Source organism: Eretmochelys imbricata, chromosome 17 (assembly GCF_965152235.1).
Source record: "Eretmochelys imbricata isolate rEreImb1 chromosome 17, rEreImb1.hap1, whole genome shotgun sequence".
In the NCBI taxonomy this organism is placed as follows: Eukaryota; Metazoa; Chordata; order Testudines; family Cheloniidae; genus Eretmochelys; species Eretmochelys imbricata.
This window is the reverse complement of record NC_135588.1, coordinates 6,913,460-6,932,768: the sequence shown is the minus strand read 5'-3', so window position 1 is coordinate 6,932,768 and position 19,309 is coordinate 6,913,460. Positions and strand designations below refer to the sequence as shown.

The window sequence follows — 19,309 nt, the reverse complement described above, 5'->3', positions numbered from 1 at the left end:
CCAGGAGATCTTGCTGCCCAGTTCAGATCAAACTCAATTCAGAGTATTCTGGGCCTTAAGTCTGCCAACCAATATTACTGGTCAATAATTAGAAAAGTGAGATGGGACAAGGCCAGAACACTCCTTACAATGAGACTATACTAAATAAATTTTACCATCCTATTAACTAGTTTAGCTCCCTAAAACGTTTACCCCTCAATGCCTCCACATAAAGGTGCTTCATATTTTTTTTTTTTACAAGCACGCAGTATTGCTAATCCTGAGCATTAAAAAAAAATAGAGTCAGGCCCCCCCAAATCATTACATTGGTTAAAAATCAAATTTTAAAAGTAATAATTGGAGGTGCTTTTTATTTGCCTTTTGTTTGTTTGAGCTGTCAGTGAATACTTGGCTCACGTTTCCAAGCTTTTCTGTACAACTACGAGGGATAGAAACTTATTTCTAAACAAAAGCTGAAATTCTCATGAAATTACATGAATTGTAAAGTTGGGACTTTGAAACAAAAACAGCAAATAGGAGACTCACAATAAAATCATGAAAGTTGACAGCACTGAGCATTCTAAGAACCAACTGGAATAAACCAAGTTTTAAACACATTTCAGAAGTGGTTCAGTCTCAATCTGCTTGATTTGAACCATGCTGGTGCCAGTGTGGACGTGGACAGACTGAACACAGTTCAATTAGACTTCCCACCGCTCACCATCTATTCCTTCTGGGAGCTGTTCCAGGGATTATGGGATAGGAACTCAAAGGACAGCACAACGAGAACAGTTTATAAAGGTTTTAATGTGGATATGGGGAAAGCCTACGATTCTTAATATTCTTCATCAGAGCTAGCAGGGAAACGGTTTTATTTTAACCAGTTTTGTCTGACTTATGAGACTGAAAACAATTGCAAGGTACGTGTATAGATTATCCAACTTTGTTCTCGAAGTGACACACAAGAAAGGCCACACCAAAAAAATCTGGCTCCGAAAATGAAATGCTCCCTCTTCTAGGGAGGCTTGCTCAAATGTCTGTCTATGAAAACTTTAACCTGAAGATGTTGCAAATATCTAATAAATGGAAGGAAGATAAAGCACTAGCCCTAACATTATACATATGAATCTAACACATCTTTTACAAACATATCAAAGGCAACTTTTACTGTGAGAGTTTGGACAAGTGGGAAAACCTTCTTTTGCCTTTAATTCAGCCCAGGGAATATCAGATAAAAGTATTTTCTTTGGGACATGCAAGTCTCCAAGTATTAAGAAGGTTACTGATAAGAATACAGTTTGCAGGTGAGTATCTGTATAAAGACGGTTTCAGAGGAGCAGCCGTGTCAGTCTGTATTCGCAAAAAGAAAAGGAGGACTTGTGGCACCTTAGAGACTAACCAATTTGAGCATAAGGTTTCGTGAGCGACAGTTCACTTATAAAGAAGGATCTTCCTTCATGTAAGTTGGACTGCATGCTTCTTCCTGTGGGGCAGTAGCTAGATGTGGCATTTTTCCAGCAGTAGTTTAGATTTAAACCACGAGACAGAGAATCCAGCTAAGAATACATGGATTGTTTATTTTTCTGAAAATAAACTTCCTTTTCTTTGCTCTTTGGTTATCTTACTGGCGTCATTCAGAGCTTACGCTGTCTGCATGTCAGTTTTTTCACCGATAACTTTGTTTCCTTCTGGTGTTCTATGGTTGTTTTGAAAAGGACATTAAGAATTATACACAAGATGAAAAATAGTCTTACAAGGTGTATGTCTGCCTTCCAATGGTGGTCAGGGAAAGAGTTAACACTTTCCCCTTGAACAAAGAATATACCACCTGTATCTGGCCTCACTGAGCCAGAAGCCTAGCCAAAAGTGGATGAGGCCAAACTCAGCTAAAGTGAAATGAAAGGCCTCCCTTTCATTTCATAAGATGAACTCCAATTTAGGGAAGTCCTTTTGCCTGCATTTATTTTAACTCTAGATTTGTGGGCTATTTACACTTCATTCTCCCCTCTCCTTAATCAACCTATGCCATTTCTTGTGTGAAATTAATATAATCATAGAAATGTAGGGCTGGAAGGGACCTATAGAAGGCTTCTAATCCACCCTCTTCTCCTGCCCCTCCCTGAGGCGGAACTAAGTATACCAGACAATCCCTAACAGGTATTGTCTAACCTGTTCTTGAAAACCTCCAGTGACAGGGATTCCACAACTTCCCTTGGTAATGTATTCCACTACTTAACTATCCTTATAGTCAGGAAGTTTTTCCTAATACCTAACATAAATCTCCCTTGATTCAGATTAAGTCGATTACTTTCAGTCCTACCCAGGCCTGTGTTCAAGGGAAAGCAGAAGTCAAGTTTTCAAGTGTAACTTGTATTTTTATCCCATATGATTGTTTAAACTTAATTTCTGCAAGCCATTTGACTACTTTAAGTGCAGACTTTCGATACTGGGAGACTAAAGAAACTCATCTAAAAAGATGACAATGTTAGATTCCCCTTTCAGCCAGTAGTACAGCACCAAGCGGAATAAATGAGAAAAAAATAGCCACTTGGAGACTCTTAAAATGCTCTGTGTGTGTTTGGGATTTGCTTTTTAAAGATCTTGGCTGCCTGTTCTGTCTTCCCCCAAACTCTTACTCAGCCCCTTTCATATGTTCACTAGTCCAGTCAAACAAACGTTGCATTATGAACTTTGGACTCCTTTTTGTAGATCATACTTGGATTCAGATGTTTTTAGAGACAGTTTAAAATAGCAAATGCTAAAGAATTCTCTCTGGTAATTTGCATATGCAATTTCTGGAAAAAGGGAACCACACAAAAACCTCAGTGTTGCAGAAACTATCAGAAGCCTGCATCCCAAGAAAGGGGAAAAAATTCATAGGCAGGAGTTGTAGACCAAGCTGGATGAGCAAGCATCTCAGAGAGATGATTAAGAAAAAGCAGAAAGCCTACAAGGAGTGGAAGATGGGAGGGATTAGCAAGGAAAGCTACCTTATTGAGATCAGAACATGTAGGGATAAAGTGAGAAAGGCCAAAAGCCATGTAGAGTTGGACCTCGCAGAGGGAATTAAAACCAATAGTAAAGGTTCTATAGCCATATAAATAAGAAGAAAACAAAGAAAGAAGAAGTGGGACCGTGAAACACTGAGGATGGAGTGGAGGTTAAGGATAATCTAGGCACAGCCCAATATCTAAACAAACACTTGGCCTCAATCTTTAATGAGGCTAATGAGGAGCTTAGGGATAATGGTAGGACGACAAATGGGAAGGAGGATATGGAGGTAGATATTACCACATCTGAGGTGGAAGCCAAACTTGAGCAGCTTAATGGGACTAAATGGGGGGGGGGGGCGGGAAGCTAATCTTCATCCAAGAATATTAAAGGAACTGGCACATGAAATTGCAAGCCCATTTTCAAAAATTTTTAATGAATCTGTAAACTCAGGGGTTGTACCGTAGGACTGGAGAATTGCTAATTCCTATTTTTAAGAAAGGGTAAAAAAGTGACTCAGGTAACTACAGGCCTGTTAGTTTCACATCTGTAGCATGCAAGGTCTTGGAAAAAATTTTGAAGGAGAAAGTAGTTAAGGACAATGAGGTCAATGGTAATTGGGACAAAATACAACATGGTTTTACAAAAGGTAGATCGTGTCAAACCAACCTGACCTCCCTTCTTTGAGAAGATAACAGATTTTTTAGACAAAGGAAACACAGTGGATCTAATTTACATCTATTTCAGTAAGGCATCTGATACGGTTCCACATGGGGAATTATTAGCTAAATTGGAAAAGGTGGGGATCAATATGAAAATTGAAAGATGGATAAGGAACTGGTTAAAGGCGAGACTACAGCGGGTCACACTGAAAAGTGAACTGTCAGGCTGGAAGGAGGTTACTAGTGGAGTTCCTCAGGGATCGGTTTTGGGACCAATCTTATTTAATCTTTTTATTACTGACCTTGGCACAAAAAGTGGGAATGTGCTATTAAAGTTTGCAGATGACACAAAGCTGGGAGGTATTGTCAATACAGAAAAGGACCGGGATATCATACAGGAAGATCTGGATGACCTTGTAAACTGGAGTAATAGCAATAGGATGCAATTTAATAGTGAAAAGTGCAAGGTCATGCATTTAGGGATTAACAACAAGAATTTTTGTTATAAACTGGGGACACATCACTTGGAAGTAACAGAGGAGGAGAAGGACCTCGGAATATTGGTTGATCACAGGATGACTATGAGCTGCCAATGTGATATGGCCAGAAAAAAAGCTAATGCGGTCTTGGGATGCATCAGGCGAAGTATTTCCAGTAGAGATGGGGGGTGTTACAAGTCACAAGTTACAAGGCACTGGTGAGATCTCATCTGGAATACTGTGTGCAGTTCTGGTCTCCCATGTTTAAGAAAGATGAATTCAAACTGGAATAGGTACAGAGAAGGGCTACTTGGATGATCCGAGGAATGGAAAACCTGTCTTATGAAAGGAGACTCAAAGAGCTTGGCTTGTTTAGCCTAATCAAAAGAAGGCTGAGAGGAGATATGATTGCTCTCTAAATATATCAGAGGGATAAATACCAGAGAGGGAGAGGAATTATTTAAGCTCAGTACCAATGTGGACACAAGAACAAATGGATATAAACTGGCCATCAGGAAGTTTAGACTTGAAATTAGACAAAGGTTTCTAACCATCAGAGGAGTGAAGTTTTGGAAAAGCCTTTTAAGGAAGCAGTGGGGGCAAAAGACATCTGGCTTCAAGACTAAGCTTGATAAGTTTATGGAGGGGATGGTATGATGGGATAGCCTAATTTTGGCAATTAATTGATCTTCAACTATTAGTGGTAGACATGCCCAATGGCCTGTGATGGGATGTTATATGGGGTGGGATCCGAGTTACTATAGAGAATTCTTTCCTGGGTGTCTGGCTGGTGAGTCTTGCCCACATGCTCAGGGTTTAGCTGATCGCCATATTTGGGGTCTAGAAGGAATTTTACTCCAGGGCAGATTGGCAGAGCCCTGGGGGTTTTTCACCTTCCTCTGCAGCATGGGGCACGGGTCACTTGCTGGAGGATTCTCTGCACCTCGAAGTCTTTAAACCACGATTTGAGGACTTCAGTAGCTCAGACATAGGTTACAGGTTTGTTACAGGAGTGGGTGGGTGAGATTCTGTGGCCTGCATTGTGCAGGTCAGACTAGAGGATCATAATGGTCCCTTCTGACCTTAAAGTCTATGATTCTATGAAATGGTAGTGAACAGCCCGTCGTAAGTACGTACATTATTTACAAACATATACAAAGAATGCAGATTGTTTCCTTGGCTGAAAATTTGACTGTTCAGAACCAGAGAGGATGTTTTCTTAGCTTTCATCTACAAATAAAATCACTATTTATGTCTTTACTGTCATCTCTGTTAACCTACAATACCTAATTCTGCCTCTTTGCTAGTGCATATAATAGTCATTGCAGAAACAACGTTCATGCAGAGTGTTAAAAAACAAAACAACCAAAAGAAAAACAAAACACACCACACTTCAGAGTGTGTAAAATCCTCAGGAAAACAGCTAATCCAGCTCATCTGAGAACTGAATATGCATCTATCTGCCATACACCTTCCAGAGCTGCAAGAGCAACAAGGACTTACGTAGACTAGCTCTGCTCATGACTCAGACTCCTTGCCTGTTGAAACAAAAATGTTTGTTGAAGTTTGTATTATATTGAACTCTATCTCTAGTTTTCTTGGGTAAAACTTAAGTATACCAAGCATTAAGTGCTTTGAGAATTGCCGTAGCTATTGAGAATGATTTAAATCCCTAATAAATACTTCTGGATCTTATTTTGGGGAGGAAAACATATTTAGAGGTACACTTTTTTTTAAAACAATAACTCCATTGTTTCATATTCCTTCAAATTTGGTCCCAAGACCCCACCCCGTATTCTTCTGGTTATTGATAATCCTCATTACACATCCCCATGCCACTGCCAGTTTTCTTTGCCTCCTGTATCTTGTTGCGTAATCAAATCCCTGGAAGATTATGAAAGCAATCCTTCATTATTTCTCTAATTGGCAAACTCTATCTGAAAACATTATGTACTCCAAAGGCTACTTTTTCCCATGGTTCATATTTCACTAGTAGTAATTTAAATTAAAAATAAATAAAAGTAGAAAGATGGGTAAGGAATATAATACTCAGTGAGGTACCCTCAATCTCATCTTGGGCCACCAGCCAAGAATAGTTGGATCTGTGCAGTGACATGCTGCCAATGTTTTATCAAGGGGATCTTACAAAAATTCTCCTTGTGATAAATGTAATTTATTATGGGGATGCAAGTGTTTGCAGTAAGTACTGGTGGGAGGCTGAGGGATTTATTCTGCTTTTGTCCTTTAAACAGCAACACGTTGTTATAGTTACAACTGAGGAACAAGGAAAGACCACTTGGTAAACAAATGTCTATTAATTGTACTTGCTGGAAATGCTTATACTTTAAGTAAAAATATGTTGACTAGATTGAGAATGGAACACAATGATCAGTTTGTATCATTTGGCGGCGGGGGAGGGCAGTGCAAGCTTTCCCCATATCTTTTTTAAAAATGCTGATATGGTGCAATAAAATATTTGTATATGGACCAGGGGATAAGTGATCTCTGGCAGGGGTAATTTAGCAGTAAAGGCTAGATCCTTTCATTCAACTTTCTGTTCAGTTTGCTGGTGAAATTTTAACCGGGAATCGCTTAACTCAGTGTGAAAGATGTTTAATTCAATACATTAAAACAGACAAGTCTGAGCAGCTGCAGCTATAACTACTGGAGGGAGAGACAAAGAAGTTATACCTACCTAGAAAGAAAGAGAGAGAGAGAGAGCACGCAAGCGCGTGTGTGTGTAAGACAAAGAATCTTCTGCCCTCTCATGTAAACTGCTCACTCAGCAGTGGTTAGCTTTGCCTTATAAGCCCCATGAGGAATTGCTTGCTGGAGGTCATACGGAGGAGCTATTGCGTGTACAGTAGCTTTTTATACAGCATTAGTAGTGACATGTGATACAAGGCAGCAGCTGCTGATGTTACTGTAGCTGTTACTTCCTTAGGAGTAAAAATAGCATCAGATCAACCTTGCTCTTCACCTTGTCTCATTGTTCTTTTTTCACAAGCACGCTCCTTGGTTTGTTTTAATGTCTGCTTAATTTGGCAGTGGAGGGGCTGGATCCTGTCTCTGGCCTCAGAGCAAAGGCTTCCCCTCCCTCTTCTTCCCCACATCTTGAGAGCTGAGGCAGAAGGTTCTTCAGGTTTTCCTGTAGCCTCTTATTTAGAAGCCTCCATTTATTCATCATTGTTTCTCCACCACAACCCTACATTCACCTCTAATAGGAAAGAACGGATAACTCTTGTAGGCAAGCCATCACATAGACCAGCCAGTTAGGGGTGTTAAAAAAGTCAAAGGGTCATTTCTGTGTCACGTCTGAGCTCCTCTTAAACAAGGAAGGCCTGAGAATTTCTGTGTAACTGGTACAACCAACCCTCTCAATTTTTTTTTAAATATACACTTAAGATCTGCATGATGCCCTTTGCCTCTGCTATTCTTTTAACTTCAGACAGCAACCAGCACTGAATCCACCACCAGGTCACTTAAATCCTTTTCTATTCAGTTCCATTTGTTCTCTACCAATTCACTAGGCCCATAGGCCAGAGAGACTACTCCAGATTCCCCTGAGTTCAGGGGGAAATTATAAGCATTATATTTGATATCACTAAGAAGATTGGTCACAAATGGCGCAATGCCACTGATGCGTGGAGTTTTTGAGTAGCGGCTATTAACACAAATGGAAGGAGCACTCTGACTTTAAAGTTAAAACAAAGAGCTGAAATCTGACTGGGCAAGTCATTTAACCTCTTGGATCCAGAAGGATAATTTAGTTTGCAAATTACCTTGAAGATACAAGCTCTATGCACATACCAATTAAGGGAGACAAGGCATGCTTTCTGATATGCAGTGTAGATGAGATTTTAAAGGAATTGAGCTGGAAATAGAGTTTCTTCTAAATTGTATGGACTTCAGCAGCTGACAAGCCAAACAGTGCAGAGAGAGGTCCTATGGTAGACAGAGTGTACAATATTCCAGTACCATCATGCCCAGGAATGGTCAGTTATTGCAAGAGAAGATAGTCAGTGATTGATCCAACTTTGATATCAACTAAACCTGCAATTATTAGAGCATGTTAAAAAAAAGAAAAATATAGTTAGTTACTATTTCACTTTTACAAGGTCTATGTTTCATTTAGTTAACTACAGAGGCTCTATGACACTATATTACTCAAAAAAGAGGGATCAGGATTGGAAAGGGTAGAGAGAGACCTGTTAACAAAAAGGTGTTCTTGCTTCTTTCACCAGAGAAAGTTGAGGTCTGCCTCCTGGAAGCCCCTTTCTGCTCCCCAAAGGGAGTACAGACCTCACTGAATCCAAGGAAGCACATAACTTGAACCCACTTAATTTTCAAATAGGTTAGATGTAACTAGAAAATAACCAACAAAAAATACTAAAAACCAGTGGTGAGTCCTGACCAGCTGTAATGGATGATTACAGTTTATATCGTGTATTAGTGGGGCTGAAGCCAATGCTACTTTTATAAAACTTCACTGCCTAGTTGTTACACATGGAGAATTACATAAGCGCTCTCTATCTCACTAAGACTCTGCACCCCGTAAAAATACAGCACATTGAAAAAGTAACTTCAGTGACACTTAAGCAATATTACCTGTTTCATAGGTGTTAAGGGCAAGAGGTTGTGGCTTAAAATGTTGGGATAAATAGAGATTATGAAACTTCATTGCACATCAGTGTATTTCCCACCCCCACCGGGAGAAAATAACTTGAATTTTAATAAATCATCATGGCTTGTTTTGCTTTATCAAAACAAGTATAGTTTGCTCTGTCACTATATTTGTAAATTAGGTGTTAAAATCTAGCATACAAGGGTCAATAAATCAGATTGTGTGACATGGAAGCTTCTACTATGGTAGTTGTGTTTTCACAGTTTCAATACTGACAGGGGAAAACATATGCAGCATTCACCACGTGATTTAAAAGAAAACCCAGAATCTGAAATTCGTTCCAAAAGCTGCTGATATGCAACTACAGTCCATAGACATCAGGAATCAATGGGGGGGGGGGAGAACCCTCTACTTTATATGACTACACTAATTTGATCATGACTGCCCCAGAGGCTGAAGGGGAGGGAAGCAATAACATATACATGAAAGGTGTGTATACTGTAAATCAGAAAGAAAATAATAAGTAGGATAACAGTTATAGATGCACAGTAAACTATTAAATTAGCATAATTAAAAAAACATCTGACTTTTGAAAGTCTAACAGAGTATGAAAGCCATGAGAAAAGTAGAGTTTGGGATTGTGAAATGGCCCCAAAAGAAAACATTAACTACAGTTAACCAATTTTTTGGTTTTTATATTCACCCGGTCTGGGGTGTGTGGAAAAAACACACCCCGAGCGACATAGGTTAATCAACAGAAGCACCACTAACTAGCTTTTATACTGGCCACCAGTTCACTAAGACAAACAAATTGTTCAGCTATAAGCATAGGTCCTGAAGAAGGCATCTTAAAAAGACTCCCAAATAACTTGTTTTACACGACATAGATTGGACTGGGAGAGAGCTCAGTCCAGAAAGAAAATAAGTAAATTTTCCATTCTGGAAAATCCTGACCTCTGCCCCCAGACATTTGGGATGTGGCCAGCAGGGAGGAAAAGTTAGCAGGTGGTGGGGACGGAAATAGCTTGAACAGAAGAGAATGTCCCCTCTTCTCTATCAACAAAGTTACTATATTTTGGGGCTACCACTTGGAATACCTTCCTCCCAAAGAAGACATCTGCAGTGAAAGCCTGTAGTGCTTTATGAACACACTGATGCATATCAGGTAGCAGCTTTACAGATTTCTTCTGTGGTGGCTAACTTCCTTTCTTCCCAGGATACAGCTTTGGAATGAACTGAGCGGGATCTGTTGATTAAACCCTTCTTGGAGCAGTGTATCTACAGCGGACTATGCTTTAGTAATACAGGTTGTTTTGATCCTCCTGCTTTTCGAGGACTTGGCTACCTGCAAGACAAGTGATTTAGGGTGGAAGGAAATCAATGCAAAGGTTTTCCTGAATTAAACAGTTCTACTTCGGTTTATTTTAAGTGCTTTTCTGATATGTTGTAAGTGCCATGTAACCTCTCTTTCACTTTTTGAAGCTTTAGGAAAAATTTTGCCCATATCCTTGCAGAGGCCAAGTATGTGGGAAGATTTGTGAAAGGCCAGGAGTATCTCCTCCTTTCTTAGGACTCATTGTTCAGTGGACAAGCTGTCAAGCTTGAAGTACTTGGAATGGTATATAAAAAAGGACCCTAGGAGAGGAGAACCTGCCTGCTCATAAGATGGAACAAACTTTTGCAACACTTTGTTTTCTATAGAGGTGGAGGCTTGTGCACTGTAGAACTGGGTGAAATAACATGATGAAAACGACAACATGGTTGTAGGCTGAAAGCAGTGGGGGTGAGGACAACCAGGAATTGTCTGTTTATGTTTGCGTTCATAGCATATGCACTTTAACAACTGTAGCTCGTTAACCAGCTTGTTTGAACAATGCAAAAAAGGAACAAGAATGCACAAAATGTTTTATTGCTACAGTGCATGCAATATATACTTCTCCCACTCAATAAGTCTTAAAAACCTGCATTGTAAGATATGACTGTTTCAAAGATTTATACTCTTTTTACTTTTTACTGCAAAGCCGTGTTCAGCTTCACCAAGTCTCAGTATAAATATTGTTATTCACCAGTGGGCTGTCAGGGGCACTGTTGTAAACATTTAGTCATCATCATATAACTAAGATGTTCACAGCATATTTTACTACTCAGAAAAATACAAGTTATGATGTTTAAGGTGACTATGGGATGCTGTGTACTTTCCCATCCTTGTGAAAATGTGTTTGCCAAAAGTTCTAAACACAGAAGTAGGAGAATTCAGAGTAGAGGAAAGGAAAAAGGAAAAAAGATTTGAGAAAATAATAGGAAGGCTGGTTAAGGGAATTAGGGAGCTTAGCGTAGAGCAAGAAGGATGGAGACTTCTGTAAAATATGCAAAAGTTTAAATACTATAGAACTTCTATCAGAGGACTTCAAAGCACTTCAGAAAAATGAATGAGTTAATTCTCCACATATGCCTGGAGTTGGCTGGTTAAGCTCACCTTTCTTAGTGAGAAAACAGGCCCTCAGAGGTAGCATGTTTTGCTCAAGGTCACACAGAAAGTCTGTTGTATAGCCAGGGAAAAAAACCAAATACCACTGTTCCTAGACCAGTGCTCTGGCCACTAGACCAGTCGTCCTCAACCTTTCCAGACTACTGTATCCTTTTCAGGAGTCTGATTTGATTTGCGTACCCCCAAGTTTCACCTCACTTAAAATCTACTTGCTTACAAAATCAGATAAAAATAAAAAAGCATCACAGCACGCTATTACTGAAAAATTGCTGACTTTCTCATTTTTACCATATAATTATAAAACAAAGCAATTGGAATATAAATATTATGCTTACATTTCAGTGTATAGTATCTAGAGCAGTATAAACAAGTAATTGTATGAAATATTAGTTTGTACTGACCTTGAGACTGCTTTTTATGTAGCCTGTTGTAAAATCAGGCAAATATCTAGATGAGTTGATGAACCCCATGGAAGACCGCTGCATACCCCTGGGGGTACGTGTTCCCCTGGCTGCGAACCACTGCACTAGACCATCCTTCCTCATGATGAATTATTCTTATTCGTAAATGAAGGCAGAACAAGAAATAATGGGTTAATGCCACAGCAAAAAAATTGCAGTTTAAATATAATTTTAGAGGAAAATGTTAACTATAGACCTGGTGGGAAATGGAACAACTTGCCAAGAGTATGTGAAATCACCTTCTCTCTTTTTATATATCTATTTATGGACTTAAAAACAATTTGAGATAATGAAATCAGTCCTGTCAGGATGCAGGTTGGATTAGATGAGCCACTAGGGACCTAGAAAACAGACACTGAAGTGATGTATGATTAAAAACACTAATGTTTATGGGAGGATGGACTTCTTAGTACAAAGCCAAAAGGTGACCATGATCTCTCCCACTGTTTCTATCTTTTTATGGAGCACTCTATCCATTTGCAATTACTGTTAGATAGCATCATTATGCTTAAGTGTTAAAAAAAACTGGCTGTCTATATATTATGCATTCAAAGTACACTCTGCCATGAAAAGTAAAGCAGTATTAACCTTACTAAATAGAGTGCTGACTTTGATTTTCGTTTAACAAATAACAGATGACTAACTCAGCTGTATGCTGTTGGTTTTTTAATAGTGTAACACTAGCAGAGCCAAAATCACACAGAGCCTCATGCAGTTTTTAAGCATCTGGGGTGAGACTTGTGATAGCAGACCTATTTTCAAACTACATGCCAAATTCCTTAATTGGAGGATCAGAAAACACGATATGAGCGATGTAAAAAGTTATAAAAGGTGTAACACTCAGGACTGGGAATCTGTTTACAAAGCCAAAAAGAAAGAAGACAAATAGATTGTCAGAGTCCAAAAAACACAGTGTCTTTGGGTCTAAATTCTACTGTAATTTATTCTACTATAAATAAGACAATTGCTACCATCAGTGAAGTAAACACTGGATTTACACTGGTGTAACAAAGGATATGGCTCTATCCCCCCTGCTCCCCTGTCCCCTGTCCCCCCCCACAAAATACCGTCATCGCAAATGAGAGGCGCTGGTTAAATTCTTTCCAGATGGACACTTAAGTCCTCCCTCACACCATTGTTCAGACACTCTTCAGTGGGAGGATCAAACACCACCACCATATGAGGTAGGAGATTCACTTATGAACAGATTTAGAAATGACCAAAGGCAAAATACATTAAAACATGTTAAAATATTATACTTAAGAATAACTCGTTCAGTCACCATAATAGAGCAGGGAAGCAGCTTGAAAGGAATTAATACTGAACAGAGGGAAATTTATACTGCCCAATACCAATGCATGCCTGCAAACTTGAATTAACAGTCCTGCAGATAACAGCAGACATGCCATATAAGCGGACTAGATGTGTCATTCGAGTAAACTTTGCATAACAAAATGATTGTAGTGAATCTCTTCTAATTCAACTGAAAAGTGCTGTTTACTTGGGGTGTGAATAAGTAGATTCTAGTTACTATACTGGGGTTTCATTTAATTTTTTCCCTAGAAAATTAAGTTGGAAGAAGTTTAGATTTTTTGATATTTTAATAGACTTTTACTTTTGTGATTTTAATGTTTTTAAATGTCCATTTTACCAATGCAAGTTATATTCACACTCAAATTGTTATAGATTTGCTTTTGCCACAAAATAATTCTCTCATTGCTAAAAATGTATAGGCAATGGTATGTAAACATACCTACACTATCCTCAGATTGATTCCCAGTAGATACCTTCTTTGTATGGGTAAATTCAGCAACAAGTGATAGTTTATAAATCTATTCACTTTAACTTCCAGGTGCAAGTGATCAAACTGGATTCTTCACTGGGATATCGTGAGAATTAGTTAATTGCACTGAAGTTATAAAACACCGCTTAAGTCTTAAGTAGTACTAATGATATAAGATTTTTCTTAACGTATATTTTCTGATTGACTGGTAGGGAGTACCCATCAATCACATCTGAATCAGCCAATTCTCTCTGCAAAAGAGTTCCAAACTTTTTAGCAGCTCACAAAGTACTTCTGTCTTCAGGAAACTTAATGATTATTATTCACGTGCCAGCAATGTGCTTGGAATTGTACAAGACACAGCATAAGATACTCTTTTCTCTTGCAGTCTACAGCCGAGCCCTACTTTGGAATTTGTTAGTGTGGATCACGTTATTCAAGGGGACTCCACAGAAGAGATCTGATGCAGGATTCGGGCCTAAAAAATACACAGACGACAGGCTGTACTGGAAAACTCAGAGTAGGAAATAATTTGATATTATAAATGTTAATGCACTTGTGGACATCATATGAAATGAGATAGTATCTATATTTAAAGATACCAAATTACTACTTTAGGTATCCTGCTAGTTAGAAGATTAGTAGATAATAAATCAAGTACTTAATCCTTTGGAATGGTGGCACAGGGATCTCAAACTCAATTTAAAAGGGGTCCCTGGGGGGGGGGAGAGCGCCTGGGGACGGCAGGTGGGGCCAAGGGAGAGACCTGGCCGCAAAACTGCTGGAGCCCCGCAGGCCACATTGGGGAGGTTTGCGGGCCGCAGATGGCCCACGGGCTGGGAGTTTGAGACCTCCTTTACCACTATGGCATTTCACTACTAAAAACTCATGGGGGAGGGGAAATATTTCAAGAATTTCTATCCGACTAAAGGACTAAAAAATGCTTTAATTTAAGGCAACTTTAAGATGGAACCTCAGTAGTTACTTTCTCTGCATGCCAAGAACACGAAAGCATCACAACTTTCCAAACTGATAATTCTCTCAAATGCTAGTTGTCTCAGCTTTTTTATCTTTCCTAGAGGAAATGTCATATGAAAGTAAGAAAATAAAATGAAACATGCAAACCAAAGCAATTGTGTGAAAATTTGATCCTCAAGCAAGTAGGAAAGAGATGCTGGTGTTTTCAAGAAAAAACAGAAAACTTTAAACACTGCCGTTTGAATATCATTGAATTAATGCCTTTATTAGTGACGGTGCCCTTGATTTTAATGGCCAGTTACAATATCTGTAACAAGTTTCAGTTTTAATGATTAGTTAGACTTTATAGGTTAAACTGGGGAGTCTGAGGTGATTGAAACCCATGGTGCCTGCAGCCGTATGCATGGTGCATACAACTGGCAAGCAGGGCCACCAGAGACAGGGAGGGCGAGGGGAGGGTGGGGTAAGGGGCAATTTGCCCCAGGCCTTCCATTAGAGAGAGCCCACAAACCAAGTAGCATCGTGACCTGATGCACGGAGTGACAACCCCTGAGCAGTAGGTCACAATGCTGCTCACTCGAATTTGCCCCATCTGCTCTCTCCATCTATGGAGTGGCAGACAGGCCAAACCTGAGCATCACTGCGACCCTGTGCACAAAATCACAAAGCCCAGGGTGGGGAGCCGGGCTTGGCCCTGTGGGATAGCAGCCACCGCTGTAGGGTGTGCGAGAGGTGGGCTCACTCTCCAGTCCAGGGGAGTGGAGCGTGGTCCAGACTTGTTGGGGGAGGCACTGCATCCAGTGGCTGCACTGAGGATGGTTCCACAGGGATTGGCGATGATGCCTGGGATCTCTCTGGCCCACATGGTCCACGTGTGGACCATGTGAAAGATTTCTGGGGGGGCATCCCTGATTGAAACTAGGACCTCTTGCATTGTATCATTAGTCTGTCTTACTTGAGCTAAAGGACTAAGTTCCCTAGCTGAAAGATGTAGCAGACTCATCTGCTTATGCAAACCAGACTCTAGAAAGGGACAAAGACCCATACAGAAGCAATGTGTGAACACTTAAGAAATGTGTTTCTTGGCACATTAATATGAGATGTCATGACAATTTTTTCACCTGATTCTCTTCTTGCTTTTGCATGTCATACCATGATGGCCCCTTCCACATGAAGGAAATGGGTACTTCACACTCTCTGAAGTGCATTCTTTTATCAATCACATGAAAGAAGTAATCAGATCAACACTTGAAACTGAAAGCAAATTGATATACATCATTTATTTCAAATTGTACCATTAACATGAAAAATCTTAACTTCAGCAGTTCTGTTTTTCTTTTTGGGGTGGCAACTAGCTTTGAGAAAGAAATAGAAGGCAGAAGATTTTTTTGTAACAGGTAACGTAAACTTGTTACTGTCTCGAGTGAAATTTCTGTTAACAGAAGGATTATTTCCCTTTCTTATTCTTATTTAAAATTCTTGGTGAAAAAAGGCCACGCTGAAAATCCTGACAATGTAGTATTTGGAATTTTGGTTTCTGGAATAAACTGCTTTTATTTGCACCCAGGAAAAACAGCAGTAGTCAACACTGCCACCCTGTGGTTTTGAGCTCCATTGCACTGTTATACTTTCCATTTAAAAAAACAAGGACAGGTCAAATTATTAAGTTTTGTGAAAAAGATTTTATGAAAACTTGAACTGACAAAACTTTGCACTATTTTATTAAAATTCCATTCATTCTAAAACCAAGATTTTCAGCATGAACATTTCCCAACTTCAGGGGCAACCCAAACATCACAATATTGTGCTAGCTGCATGAGAACCTAAAAGTTAAGTGACTAGAAACTATTAAATCTATTTTCATTGTCCAAAGTTGCAAGAAATGCAAAAAGATGACAGAAAATTAGTTTAATATTTTCACTTTAATAGGATAAGGTATGATTTGTAAGATAGGTATGGAAATTTACTTCTTAAAAATACTGTTAACCTGACACATTCAGAAAATAAAAGGGACATTGTTAGATTAAAATAATCCAAAGTAATTAAAAGCAATTGTTAAAAATAAATGTAGAGAGAATGTTGTTAGCTCATTTAAACAGGCGCAATAGCAATACCGCAAAGAATTTATAACATACTTACTCAAGCCATTCAATCCTTTGGGTCCAAAAACGTATAGAAACTCTTTGAAAAAAAGTACTGAAACTTGAGAGTAGAAAAAATAAACTTTTGCATTAAAAATTAACTTTGACATAAAAAAATTATGACACTTGAGCTGCATCCACAGTTTTTAATTTGTCTGAATAATATAGTTACAGATAAACAAGTTCACTCCATATACAATTACTGATACATTTTTATACAGTTCATATTCCAATACATCAACACTTTTATTTACATGGTATTTATGTACATTAACATCTTTCTAAAGTCAGTGCATTGTCAATAAGTTTTATACAATAATTTACAAAGTGAATGTAGTTAACTTAATAAATTTCCTGCTAATTCATGAATTAATTTAATTAAAAAAAAATAATTACAACCAATGTAACAAACACAGAAGATCAAATAACATTAGTAGATTGTGCTACCTGCTTAAATAAAACCTTTTTAAGTAAATAATTTGAAAATCTTTCAATTTTCATGGAGTTTGGCTAGGGAGATATAGACAAATGTGATCACAAAATTCCAAAATGAGAAATTCCACAATTCATAACATTTGCTTTTCTTCAACCTCACTGTTTAGACCACTCTAAAGATAAAAGAACACACAAAATAGGGCTCGACACCTTAGGTCAAAGACAATACTTATTTTGAAACTGATCAATCCTTACAACTTCCATTTAAGATTGGGGAGGGGGGGTTGCCTGAGTAAAGACAGCACGATCAACTTTATATAGTTTCTTAAATGGATAAAAACAGACCCTTTCTGAAAAGTGTATACTTCCTAGTTGATTTGGCATTGTTGTAGAATACACTGAAAGGAGGTTGAATATTAACTAATTTTACAGATCTACAATGTAAATTTAATCAGTAATTATGCCAAGTCTAAAGAGGGATGCTTAAGGAAATGAATGATAAAATTACTAACTTGCTGAGGCTCAGTTGAAGAAAAGGCTGAAAAAAGAGTAAAATATTTACCTCAATTCAGATATGCTAACAATTTAACACGGCTAAAATACTAAAAGAAATGCCTTTTCATAAATAACCTTTTTTCCAGTCTCGAACAAGCCCCAACCATCCTGCATTCCTTGCTCAAGCCAAAACCCCATTGACTTAAAAGGGAGTTTTGGATGGGCAAGGAAAGCAGAATCTAGCCAGTGAGTAATAAAATGAATGCCAAGTAGTAGCAAATTTGTTGACTAATGCTGTTAAAAAGTGGGTTTTTTCAAAAACCCTGCAAATTAATCCCTAGCCTGTTACAGTAAGAAAATGTGAAAATGCAAACCAATTAAGAAACCAAACCCAGTTTAAATTATTAAATGAACAAAAATCCTTCTTGCCTCTTAACATAACTACCTGACAACCATCATTTCTGACGTTTGTTTTAAAAGACATAGTAGATAACGGTGACATCCATTCATTCTGGAGACCTTACAGCAACAAAAACGAACAATGCTTCTGAATTGTACTGGTATGAATTTTTTTAAAAAGTGCAAAATTTAAAAGCAACACTAGTAATGAAACATAACACCTGTCCTTCCATGCGTTGGGAGCACTTTGTGCAAAGTGCACATTCAGACACAATGCATATAACCACAGATATTTTTTCTGAGACTTTTCAGTATATAAAAGACAGGATTCCTCAGGCCAGACAGCCATTCCTGAAATTTGCTGATTTGCACAACCAACATGTGGAGAAAACAAAAGTATAATAAACCATTCAAGTGCAGAAATCAATCTGCGCTCAAATTATGATTTGGTTGCGCTCCCAACACATTGAAAGCAACAATACACATAAATAGTGGCAAAAATGGAAAAATTCCATAACCATTTTGTAAGCTTTGTGCACTTTTCATTTTCTTGCTTTCCCTGTCTTGCCAATAAAATGGGATGAAACTTCAGGAAAAAGGAGGTAGCAATATCGTGTTGTCAACAGACAACACTAGAATTTTTTCCCATCATCTTGAATCGAAGGAGAACCTTAGGATTTTGTTAGAATAATTGGTAAACGCTACACTACTCTGTTTAGCTCTTATTTGGACTATTTCATTTAGCTCTTATTTGGTCCTCGTTGGCTTTCATCAAACCATGTTATTTAAAGGCCAATGGCAGTTTTAATCTGATGTCTAACATCAGAATTGTTTAGAGCCATGTAGTGAGATATTAGAACAAAAACAACGTTTATATTAACTGCTATCTAATTAGATTTTTCTTGTTGTGCTTTCTGACCACAGGATAAGACAACTGACATTTAGCTTGTTCACTTCAACAACACTGTAGCCAAATGTAAGTTTCATCCTGCATGCTCTCAAACGGTCCATGGAAGATCACTTGTTTACTGTAAAACACAGTACTTTTTATAATCAGACTCAAAATCTTCATCCATGCTGCTTGTGTCTGCCATCTTTTTGCCATCTATCTTTGGCAAAAACTGCGCATAGTCTACCCCCTGCTGCTCATAGAAAAGAATGTAGGCAGAGTCGGTGTCAATTTCATCAGGATGTAATTCCTGGAAAGCAGAACAAACATTTACTAAAACTTGCACTTGTACCATTGTGCTACCATCACTGAATTTAAATATATGCATTTACTGTAGAAACAATCATTTTAAAAATGGACAGTTAGAACAAGAACAGTCACATTTTCTCCATCTGCCTTACTTTATCAGGCGAAATTATTTACCTGAAAGTGAGAGATGACTTTT

The 19,309-nt window shown here is 38.4% G+C and overlaps 1 protein-coding gene across 3 annotated transcripts in view; it reads right to left on the bottom strand.

Annotated features, from left to right (window-relative positions):
- Nucleotides 1-16,718: 16,718 nt before the first annotated feature.
- The window catches only part of USP32 (ubiquitin specific peptidase 32), a 150,894-nt gene continuing 148,303 nt past the window's right edge, over nt 16,719-19,309 (bottom strand). For all 3 annotated transcript variants that reach the window (XM_077836362.1, XM_077836363.1, XM_077836364.1), the window contains exon 34: nt 16,719-19,114. In XM_077836362.1, coding sequence (XP_077692488.1) covers nt 18,941-19,114 — 174 coding nt within the window. In that variant the 3' untranslated portion in view covers nt 16,719-18,940. The remainder of the gene's footprint in view (nt 19,115-19,309) is intronic.